Raw genomic sequence first — 11824 nt, 5'->3', positions numbered from 1 at the left:
GCCAGTAATGATATGTTGCAACAAAATACAAAAATAAAAGAAAATTTCAAAATGGGCGTGGCTCCGCCCTTTTTCATTTAATTTGTCTAGGATACTTTTAAGGCCATAAGTCGAACAAAAATTTGCCAATCCTTGTGAAATTTGGTAGAGGCTTAGATTCTAGGACGATAACTGTTTTCTGTGGAAAAGGGCGAAATCGGTTGAAGCCACGCCCAGTTTTTATACACAGTCGACCGTCTGTCCTTCCGCTCGGCCGTTAACACGATAACTTGAGCAAAAATCGATATATCTTTACTAAACTCAGTTCACGTACTTATCTGAACTCACTTTGTATTGATGTAAAAAATGGCCGAAATCCGACTATGACCACGCCCACTTTTTCGATATCGAAAATTACGAAAAATGAAAAAAATGCCATAATTATATACCAAATACGAAAAAGGGATGTTGTTGTTGTATTGGTCTATTGACGCAAAATATAACTTTAGAAAAAACTTGGTAAAATAGGTGTGACTCCTACCATATTAAGTAGAAGAAAATGAAAAAGTTTTGCAAGGCGAAATCAAAAGCCCTTGGAATCTTGGTCCACATTTTGGTCGATATCTCGAAAACGCCTTCACATATACAACTAAGGGCCACTCCCTTTTAAAACCCTCATTTATACCTTTAATTTGATACCCATATCGTACAAACACATTCTAGAGTCACCCCTGGGTCCACTAGAGCCCACCTTTATGGCGATATCTCGAAAAGGCGACCACCTGTACAACTACCACCACGCCCTTTTGAAAAACTCATTAACACCTTTCGTTTGATACCCATATTGTACAAACGCATTCTAGTCACGCCTGGTCCACCTTTATGGCGATATCTCGAAACGGCGTCGACCTATGGAACTAGGGATCACTCCCTTTTAAAATACTCATTAACACCTTTCATTTGATACCCATATCGTACAAACAAATTCTAGAGTCACCCCTGGTCCACATTTATTCCGATGTCTCGAAAAGGCGACCACCTATACAACTACCACCACTCCCTTTTAAAACCCTCATTAATACCTTTAATTTGATACCCATATCGTACAAACACATTCTAGAGTCACCCCTGGTCCACCTTTATGGCGATATCTCGAAAAGGCGACCACCTATACAACTACCACCACTCCCTTTTAAAACCCTCATTAATACCTTTAATTTGATACCCATATCGTACAAACACATTCTAGAGTCACCCCTGGTCCACCTTTATGCCGATATCTAGAAAAGGCGACCACCTATACAACTACCACCACTCCCTTTTAAAATACTCATTAACACCTTTCGTTTGATACCCTTATCGTACAAACATATTCTAGGGTCACCCCTGGTGCACCTTTATGGCGATATCTCGAAACGGCGTCCACCTATGGAACTTTGGCCCACTCCCTCATAAAATACACTTTAATACCTTTCATTTGATACCCATATCATACAAACACATTCCAGGATTACCCTCGGTTCATTTTCCTACATGGTTATTTTCCCCTATGCTGTCACTATAGCTCTCAACTGAGTATGTAATGTTCGGTTACACCCGAACTTAACCTTCCTTACTTGTTTACTATAAAATTTGTTTTTAAATTTTTCTTTTGATTGCTTTTCGAAAATGTAGTTGCCATCTAATCCTTTATTTAAAAGCAAACGATTTGAAAATTTTAGCATACATTTAATATCGACTGACAAAGGTGCATTTCGTCTAGAGGTAATACAATTGGTATACGATTTTATTTCTCTATGCTTGAACTCGAACCTGAAACACCATACATGCTTAAGTGGTCCTACATTTCTTATGATTGTAGCGTAATGAAGGAGAAAGTGAAACTTCGGCTTTAACGTCGGCCCAAACAGCTGTACCAAAATCGTATGATGGTTCTTAATTTTTACCTTCAATTTATCTAAAGACTCATCGTCGAATTCAGTTTTTAAAATTTCGTCTATAATTTCAATTAATGTGCACACAAGTTTCCAATATTTATTGCGTAGTGGTATTAAATCTCCAATTATTATTGGAAGAAAATGGCAAAATGTCCACATTTCTCGTGCTGATATATTAAGTTTTTGACATTTCAAATGTGATATTTTAATTTCTGATGATCTATTACTTAACTCAATTTCAACGTATTGAAATTGATTTTTTCGATCATTTAAAACTTCAATTGTAAATAATTTTTCCGTTTCAATCAAATTAAGTAATATTTTTGAAACGTTATATCTGCAAACACCTTCAAAAATATCGTGCATAATATCTCCGGTAAAATTATTTACAACATGAAATGAATTTATATCATTCAAAATGGAATTCTCAGATATACCAGTTAACTGTATTCGTTTTTCTGGTATATCATCTGTAGCAAGGTTTTCTGCATAGTTTAACTCATTCCAAAGTTTACTTTCTATTTCCTCGACAATAAACGAAGTTTCTTCTTTATTACATAAATACAATATTATATAAATCGACAAAAGTAATTAGATGAAAAACTTTTAGTGTAGCCTAGAATACTATTTAAACCTAAGTTATCACCCACAACTAGTGCTAGTACAAAATAAATTTTTGTTTCTTGTATTATTAAAGCTAATGTCAATACCCTCTTCTTCAAGATTTTTAATTTCTTCGACTAGTAGTTTCAATGATGCGTCATTTCCAAACTGTTTATATTTACTTCTGAAGAAAAGAGCTGGGAATATATTTTCTAGTCGCGATTGGTAGTGCTGTGGAAAAGTGGGGAAACTGTAATAAAAAGCAGCTATTGATTGTGTTCATCTATGGGAACCTAAAGGATTGTTGATTTCAAAATCTTCGAAGAAGATAATGTAAGGAATTGCAGTTTTATCGCTAAATAAACTAATTTTAGATTTCCATAATTTTCCATTGCCAATATTTTTTATTTTGTTTTCATGTGAAAGAAATGTCTGTGTATTTTCCAAGGTGTCTTTTAAGACATTGGGAAGTTCGGGAAAATGTTTAATTTGAAATCGTAATGGCATTAGTACACCCTTACTATGCTTTTCTGTTAAAGAAATATCATGGTGATGAACTACAGGTGCAATTCTATTGTCAATGTCGAATTCTTGTGGATCTTCAAAACTGTTTCCTTTTGAATTCCTTTAAAAATTTCTTAAATGTTTTACACTTGGAAAATGGGTCTCTTAAAAAAGAAACAAAGTTTCTGAGCTGAACCTTTTTTGTTCTGGAAAATCCAATATATAATTTTCTAAATAGTCAGCTATTGGCAAAAGCAAATCATTTGTTATGTCATCAATAAGTTGTTCTGCATCAGATCGAGCGAAATTTGATTGGCTGTGTAATTAACTTAAAAATAGCAGCGCAATATTTTCGAACTCAGCACGAGGAATTTCGAAAATTTCTTGACTTTCTTGATTACATTGCTGTTTATTGAATTGTAACGGAAAATTTATATTTTCAGATCCAGTAAGCCTTTGAAATAAATAAAAAAAAAATAAATGTAATGCACGATAACCTGCGAAGAGATCTAAGGCCGAGCTTCTCTTCCAATTTGCGTCGTGCTCCTCTTGATTTTCCTACAAATTGGCCGAACGGGACCTCCATGATTTTATGCCGACTCCGAACGGCATCTGTAAGGCAGATGAGTTTTCACTGAGAGCTTTTCATGGCAGAAATATACCCGGAGCGCTTGCCAAACACTGCCGAGGGGCGACCCCGCTTAGAAGAATTTTCTTCTAATTGAAAAACCTTATTTCTAATATTTTTGATGTTGCTTTGCCCGGGGTTTGAACCCAAGGCATCCGGTGTGGTAGGCGGAGCACGCTACCATCACACCACGGTGGCCGGCCTTTGAAATATTGAACTTAAATTAGAAATGCATGAATTCGCTTTCTTAAAGTTGCTTTTAAAAGTTCGTAAGCACTGGTAATGGCAACAATGCAGACAGTAAAAAGTACTAGATGATGTTATACTGTGGCAATTTTTTAGATGAACATCAACATCTTCAAAACTTTCGTTGCATACAAAGCACAAGACAATTTTCGAAAAAAAAAAAATATATATAACGTAAAATTATTAAAAATATATAAAAAATTTTTAAGTTTACTATTATGTAATTACATTACATTAAGTCGCTCAACAAGCAAAGTACATTTGGAGAAGGTTTATCTTCAGTCAATTCAATGGAATAAAAATATCTTTGGACAAACGTCCAAAACTCAACGCTATCCTGTGGATATTTTAAATGTAAAACATGAAAAGACTTAAAGCATATGTCTAAAGCACTTAAAAATGAAGGAAGCTCATACTTGATGTCGTAGTAAACATAAAATTTGCAATCGCTCAAATCACTGCCAATTGCGCTAATTAGTGGTTGTAATGTCTCGCCGCGTGCATAAAGTGAGGTTTTCAGGTTATCCAATTTATTTTCAACATCGTTCACAGTATTAACCTGTAGTAAAAACGAGAGCTGAGAATTCTTAAAGTGCTTCTAAAAACCGTTTTGTCATCTGATTTCCGTTTTATATTAGATCGTAGTACAGCGTGCAGTAACAATGCTATAAGTTGATCTGAACCTTTAATACAAATATATTTATAAACAGTTAATAATCATTCAATCTGATTATTACTTATATTAACAAACATTGCTCAGTCTCGTTTACTTTTTTCAAGTGCTGCAGATTTTGAGTGTTTTTACCCTCTTGTTCAGAATTGGTATAATTTTTGTTTTAAAACCTTGCCAATTTTCTGTTAGCCTTGAGGAATTCTGATGCAGAGCATTAAAGTCAATATCAATCTGGAACAAATGAAAGTATGAAGCATGATTTTCATTTCAACATTGTACATTAAAATGTAAAATCCACCTACCAGATTGTAACCACACGAATGGGAAAAAAGTTTCCAGTTCCGTAAAGTGTTCGCTGATGTGTTACCACTTGAGTTCAAAAATTGTTGTCGTCTGGTTTTGAATGTTTTCCTACAATTAGCTTCAACTGTGCTCCACGGCGAATCAAATAGTTTGAGCTAGTCATAGGCAGCTGCATAAAGAAACGTGAAATCACTATAAGCAAAAGATATTGGCATGTCATTAGTTACATTTTTTATCATCGAAAGTAAATGTATGTTCTTCTGTCGGTGATGTCTCAGGATTTGGACTTTCTGGGTCCACTAATTCACCAGATTTCTTCAATCTTTTCAATGTGTTGTAATATTTATCGTACAAACGGCCTGCTGGCCTCAAGGTAATCGGATCTTTGTGATAGTAAATCGACTGAGAATTTATGAAAATTTAGAAATAATTTTTGAAGGAATGTATAATTTGTAAAACCTTGTCGTCTTTAAATCTGTTAGCAATATCTTGCGCACTAGATTGGAATGTATTTCGGCATATCTTGATTTTTCTTTAATAAACCAAGACACAGTCGCATCAATTAAGATCTTCCTTCCAGCGTCCTCTAGCTTGCCCAACCGCAGAACATACTCACCATTTGGATGAGCATTCAACACTTGTTGTAAATCCTAAACAATTATAATTATTTTTGATTTATTTTGCACACTATATACACTTACAAAATCATGTGACGAAGAACTGGATGGCTGTGAACATGAAGGAGATTCAATGCCAATGTTCCGCTGTCGCCACTGCTGCATAAAATCAACAATGTCAGAATTGACTGAAGCTGTATCACACGTTGACACGTTGCTATAACCCTAAATATTTTGCGAAAAATTAGCTGAAACATTCACCGAGACTTTAAAATACTTACGTTTGCTTTCCTCCAATTTATGAGCTTTTGGCGGAATTCTGCTCTAGCACCAATCGTGTCGTTCTTGAACAAATCTGCAAGGTCAGACTCCGTCAGATATTTCAAATTGGTTAGCGTTATTGCTTGCGCTGAAATTGCAGAATATAAAATAAAAAATAAAACAATGATATATGTATTTACAAATCACCTTTGAGTTCTGCGATTTTTTGAGGAAAACCCCACTCCAAAATCAATTGAGAAAATTCCGTGTCTGCTGGATCACGATTATTCATACCATCGGCCTCAAGAGCACTCAATATATTTAACGAAAACAATTCACTATTGTTAAGACTCGTTGTTATTCTATTAATTTTAATTAAATTAAATCACACTTTAAACAACGCCCACGCAACAAACACTGTCCACGAAAATTTTACAATTGAATATCAACAATGAGTTGCTTTATTTTGCACAAAGCATCAAAATTTGCCGTTATTCTCATCGAATAAACAATCTTTTCGGTTTGTTTAATCAACCAAAATAGTACAGTTACAGTTTTATTTGGTTAGTTTTACTATTTTGGCTGTTAAGAATTGTAATTTTACCATTTTAGAGTTTAGCCATACCATTTTTTGTAGTTAAATTTATATGCTACAAATCTAACGGTTAGTTTAACCAACCAAAATAGTGCAGTTACAATTTTATTTGGTTAGTTTTACTATTTTGGCTGTTAAGAATTGTAATTTTACCATTTTAGAGTTTAGACATACCATTTTTTGTAGTTAAAATTATATGCTACAATTCTAACAGTTAGTTTAACCAACCAAAATAGTACATTTACAATTCTGACGGTTACTTAAACTATTTTTATGGTTAAAAATCTCCAAATTCGTTTAACAATTTTTTTTCGATTAGATTAACCACCTGAATTGTACTTGTTGTTTGTGTTTTCAATGCAAAGTAGAAAAATAGTTTATTAACAACCTTTTTCGGTTAGATTAACCTATCTTTTTTCTTTCTGTGTATGTTGACTAAAATTTATGTACAAAAGAGACTTCGATTTGCCAAAGAACATTTGAATTGGCCTTTGGCCAAATGGCGCAATATTTCATGGTCGCACGAATGGAAGATTATTCCCATGTATTGTGGAAAGCGATTACGCCGATATGTAAAGCGGTCACCTAATACCGAATACCATCCGAAGTATACAACAACAACGACTCATGTTCCTGAACGTGTCTATCGTGGTAAACCATCTTGCCCGTGGTTCAACAGATCAGTTCAAACAATGATCATCAAGCGTAATAAGAGATACCCTATTTGGAGAAGGAACCGCAATGAAACCAATTTGCGTGAATACAAGCTATGTTTTGTGGGGTAATTTAAAAAATCTTCGCGTACATGTAAGTACAAGTTCTGATTGTTCCCTCTGTCCTGACTTCCTAAATGATGCATTTGTTGCCGTGTTTCCCCGTCTTCTGTTAGTACTAGTTCCTCAACCTGTTCTTCCTCTGTCGTGCCTGTCTGTCCAGTTTTTGAGTTTAAAACTGTGTTTGAATGTGATGTGGCTAGATGCATTTACAAGATAAAATCTAACGCAATTGGATAAGAAAACATACCCATCAAGTTTGTGAAATTATTTGCACCATACATTTTTCTCACTCTTATCCATATCCTGAATCACAGCATCACAAATTCATGCTCCCCTGTTGGGTGGAAATTTCCCAGGTTCGACCCATCACCAAAACTAAGTCCGTGTGTTGTCCCAGTGCCTATAAGCATCTTGCCTGTCTCTCAATTGTCTACGAGATACGGCTGTCCGAACAAATTTATGACCATATTAACAAGTTTACTCAATCGGGCTTCAGAGCCAGGCACAATTGTTCCACGGCAATCTAAAAAATTTCGAAAGCTTTTGACTCGGTTAATTATGACTTGCTTTGTATGAAGCTAAACAATTATTTTGGTTTTTAGGATTCCGCAACCCTTGTTATGTGGAGCTATCTGACGGGTAGATCTCAGCGTGTCAAAATGGGCTCCGAAACTTCTGGTATAAAACCGTTACCTACTGTGGTACCGCAAGGATCTATTTTGGGTCCACTACTACTCAATATTTTTATTAACTATATTTATTATGTGTGTCAGCATGTACACATGCATGCATATACTAATGATATCCAGCTACATCTATCCGGGAATCATGAGGACACAGGTTATATATGCTCGATGTTGAATAGGAGCCTAACATCAATCTCTGAATTTGCGATGAAAAATGAATTATGTCTAAAGAGTGATAAATCGTATGTACCGCCTATAGCTAAAAAGAGAATAAAAATAGAAAAAAAATTGTGTAAGATGCATGATGTTAATCCCTCATGTCAGGTAAACTCAGAGCCTTCCCACTGTGGTATGTAATGTAATAATTAAATAATTTATTTATATATTAACTATAGGAGCTAGTTTTAAATACCATTTTCCTTTTTCATTTTTATTTATATATGTATTTGAGTTTGTTCTTAAATTTGACTTAGATTAGTTCGACTTACTTTATTAATATAAACGTTATTCATTTTGGTTGTAATATGAAATATCTTACTATGTACTAATATCTTGTTAATAAACAAATGAAATGAAAATAAATATGAAAAACATTATTATATGTTTTCTTTTAAGAGTTGATTCAGGAGCAATTCTACATTGGCCGTGATATCTCTCTTCCATAGAGCGGAGGTCCTGGTGAAAACGCTCGCCCTGCTCTTCACTGAGATCGCCGTAATTTTCAGGAAAACTGTCGGGTCGCCAAAGAGAAAGTGCATCTTTATACTCTTACACCCAGATGTTGAAAGTGTAGCCTCAGTCGGTTTATATGCTCAGAAAAGTTAGGTAGCTTCCTGTTTCCTAAAAATCACAGGAGTTTGGTACTTGAAATGAGGACTTTTTTATTTGCCCATAAACGTAATGACTGAACACAACTTTAACATGCGAGACTTGGAAACCATGGCTTGTTATTAGTCTCATATGGGGAACCGAATATAAGCTTGTTTCACTTGGTCTATGGACTACAGCAGTTACTACATCTACTATGTTAATATGCTGCTAGAAGAAATTTGAGGCAGATTTAAAATCGGCGACCTCAATTTTGACATGCAGAACTCGAAAATTAAAAAAAATATTGTAACGAATGTTAGCAGCACTGAGCGATGCTATCGTCTCTAAAGCGCCAAATACACGACACGAACATTTCCGCGAACATTCCCGTTATGTCATGTTTCTGCGACCTTTTCTGTCGTGTATGGTGGTGTTTGCCAGTTCGCGCAAATGTTCGCCAAAAATCAAAATATCAAAATATTATTGAAATGTTCTCTCTTTTTCTCTCTTTTTTTTACGCTTAATTGCCACAGCGAGCAATATTGCTGCAGCACAATTGTTGTCCGTATTCATCGCTGTCTGAAAGAGAACTAATGTTCGGCCAAAAGTTCGTATGGTGTATGGCCAAAGCTGCGAACAAGATTGCAGAATGTTCGCGGAAATGTTCGTGTCGTGTATTTGCCGCTTAAGCCGATGCTAAGCAGTGACGTGAATTCACATCCATAGATCAATCATTATGTATATACATAAACGAAACAATAAGAGTCTACACATATGTACCATGTACGTATACGAGCAGCGGAGAGTCAATGCACAAACACATGCATATATCTGATATACTCCTATAAAGCGCCAAATACACGACACGAACATTTCCGCGAACATTCCGCAATCTTGTTCGCAGCTTTGGCCATACACCATACGAACTTTTGGCCGAACATTAGTTCTCTTTCAGACAGCGATGAATACGGACAACAATTGTGCTGCAGCAATATTGCTCGCTGTGGCAATTAAGCGTAAAAAAAGAGAGAAGATCGCAAAAAAAGAATTTGGTGCAAAGAATAGTTTAAAAAACGAGCAGTTCTTGGACAAAGTGAGCTTATTAAAGAACGGGAATTCACGTCACAAAATGATTTTAAAAACAAGTAAGGAAGGCTAAGTTCGGGTGTAACCGAACATTACATACTCAGTTGAGAGCTGTGGAGACAAAGTAAGGGAAAATCACCATATTGTAAAAAGAACCTAGGGTAACCCTGGAATGTGTTTGTATGACATGTGTATCAAATGGAAGGTATTAAAGAGTATTTTAAGAGGAAGTGGACCATAGTTCTATAGATGGACGCCATTTAGGGATATCGCCATAAAGGTGGACCAGGCCTGACTCTAGAATTTGTTTGTACGATATGGGTATCAAATGAAATGTGTTAATGCTAATTTTAAAAGGGAGTGGGCCTAAGTTCTATAGGTGGACGCCTTTTCGAGATATCGCCATAAAGGTGGACCAGGGGTGACTCTAGAATTTATTCTGTACGATATGGGTATCAAATGAAAGGTATTAATGAGTATTTTAAAAGGGCGTGGGCCTAAGTTCTATAGATGGACGCCGTTTCGAGATATCGCCATAAAGGTGGACCAGGGGTGACTCTAGAATTTATTTTGTACGATATGGGTATCAAATGAAATGTGTTAATGCTAATTTTAAAAGGGAGTGGGCCTAAGTTCTATAGGTGGACGCCTTTTCGAGATATCGCCATAAAGGTGGACCAGGGGTGACTCTAGAATTTATTCTGTACGATATGGGTATCAAATGAAAGGTATTAATGAGTATTTTAAAAGGGCGTGGGCCTAAGTTCTATAGATGGACGCCGTTTCGAGATATCGCCATAAAGGTGGACCAGGGGTGACTCTAGAATTTATTTTGTGCGATATGGGTATCAAATGAAAGGTATTAATGAGTATTTTAAAAGAGCGTGGGCCTAAGTTCTATAGATGGACGCCGTTTCGAGATATCGCCATAAAGATGGATCAGGGGTGACTCTAAAATTTGTTTGTACGATATGAGTATCAAATGAAAGGTGCTAATGAGTATTTTAAGAGGGCGTGGGGCTTAGTTCTATATGTGGACGCCTTTTCGAGATATCGCCATAAAGGTGGACCAGGGGTGACTCTAGAATTTGTTTGTACTATACGGGTATCATATGAAAGGTGTTAATGAGTATTTTGAAAGGGAGTAGGCCTTAGTTCTATAGGTGGACGCCTTTTCGGAATATCGTTATAAAAGTGGACCAGGGTTGACTTTAGAATGCGTTTGTACAATATGGGTATCAAACGAAAGGTGTTAATAAGTGTTTTAAAACGGAGTGGGCCTTAGTTCTATAGGTGGACGCCTTTTCGGAATATCGTTATAAAAGTGGACCAGGGGTGACTCTAGAATACGTTTGTACAATATGGGTATCAAATGAAAGGTGTTAATGTGTATTTTAAAAGGGCGTGGGCCTTAGTTCTATAGGTGGACGCCTTTTCGAGATATCGCCATAAAGGTGGACCAGGGGTGACTCTAGAATTTGTTTGTACGATATGGGTATCAAATGAAAGGTGTTAATGAGTATTTTAAAAGGGCGTGGTCCTTAGTTCTATAGGTGGACGCCTTTTCGAAATATCGCCATAAAGGTGGACCAGGGGTGACTCTAGAATTTGTTTGTACTATATGGGTATGAAATGAAAGGTGTTAATGAGTATTTTGAAAGGGAGTGGGCCTTAGTTCTATATGTGGACGCCTTTTCGAGATATCGCCATAAACGTGGACCAGAGGTGACTCTAGAATTTGTTTGTACTATATGGGTATCATATGAAAGGTGTTAATGAGTATTTTGAAAGGGAGTAGGCCTTAGTTCTATAGGTGGACGCCTTTTCGGAATATCGTTATAAAAGTGGACCAGGGTTGACTTTAGAATGCGCTTGTACAATATGGGTATCAAATGAAAGGTGTTAATAAGTGTTTTAAAACGGAGTGGGCCTTAGTTCTATAGGTGGACGCCTTTTCGGAATATCGTTATAAAAGTGGACCAGGGGTGAATCTAGAATGCGTTTGTACAATATGGGTATCAAATGAAAGGTGTTAATGTGTATTTTAAAAGGGCGTGGCCTTAGTTCTATAGGTGGACGCCTTTTCGAGATATCGCCATAAAGGTGGACCAGGGGTGTCT

General features: G+C 36.1%; 1 protein-coding gene and 1 long non-coding RNA gene across 2 annotated transcripts; both read right to left on the bottom strand.

Annotated features, from left to right (window-relative positions):
- Positions 1 to 4330: 4330 nt before the first annotated feature.
- Positions 4331 to 5353, bottom strand: LOC137242185 (uncharacterized). The gene is made up of 4 exons (XR_010950113.1): positions 5101 to 5353; positions 4873 to 5042; positions 4649 to 4801; positions 4331 to 4580 (listed from the first exon to the last, which is right to left on the bottom strand). It is a non-coding gene; the product is annotated as an uncharacterized lncRNA (long non-coding RNA).
- On the bottom strand, positions 5352 to 7403 carry LOC137241536 (uncharacterized). The gene is made up of 7 exons (XM_067769126.1): positions 7370 to 7403; positions 7162 to 7318; positions 5959 to 6113; positions 5772 to 5899; positions 5575 to 5715; positions 5423 to 5523; positions 5352 to 5361 (listed from the first exon to the last, which is right to left on the bottom strand). The coding sequence occupies exons 1-7, from the start codon at positions 7401 to 7403 to the stop codon at positions 5352 to 5354; spliced, it is 726 nt and encodes a 241-aa protein (XP_067625227.1).
- Between the last annotated feature and the right edge of the window lie 4421 nt (positions 7404 to 11824).

Source organism: Eurosta solidaginis, chromosome 2 (genome assembly GCF_040869045.1).
Source record: "Eurosta solidaginis isolate ZX-2024a chromosome 2, ASM4086904v1, whole genome shotgun sequence".
In the NCBI taxonomy this organism is placed as follows: Eukaryota; Metazoa; Arthropoda; class Insecta; order Diptera; family Tephritidae; genus Eurosta; species Eurosta solidaginis.
This window is presented reverse-complemented; position numbering and strand designations above follow the sequence as displayed.

Excerpts from the sequence above, each read along its gene's own strand:
- LOC137241536 (XM_067769126.1), bottom strand. The coding sequence starts at position 7,403 with ATGTATGGTGCAAATAATTTCACAAACTTGATGG. Across the intron at positions 7,319-7,369 it reads TAATTTCACAAACTTGATGG|CCACATCACATTCAAACACA; the intron begins GTATGTTTTCTT and ends AAATGCATCTAG. Across the intron at positions 6,114-7,161 it reads AGAGGGAACAATCAGAACTT|AATAACAACGAGTCTTAACA; the intron begins GTACTTACATGT and ends TAAAATTAATAG.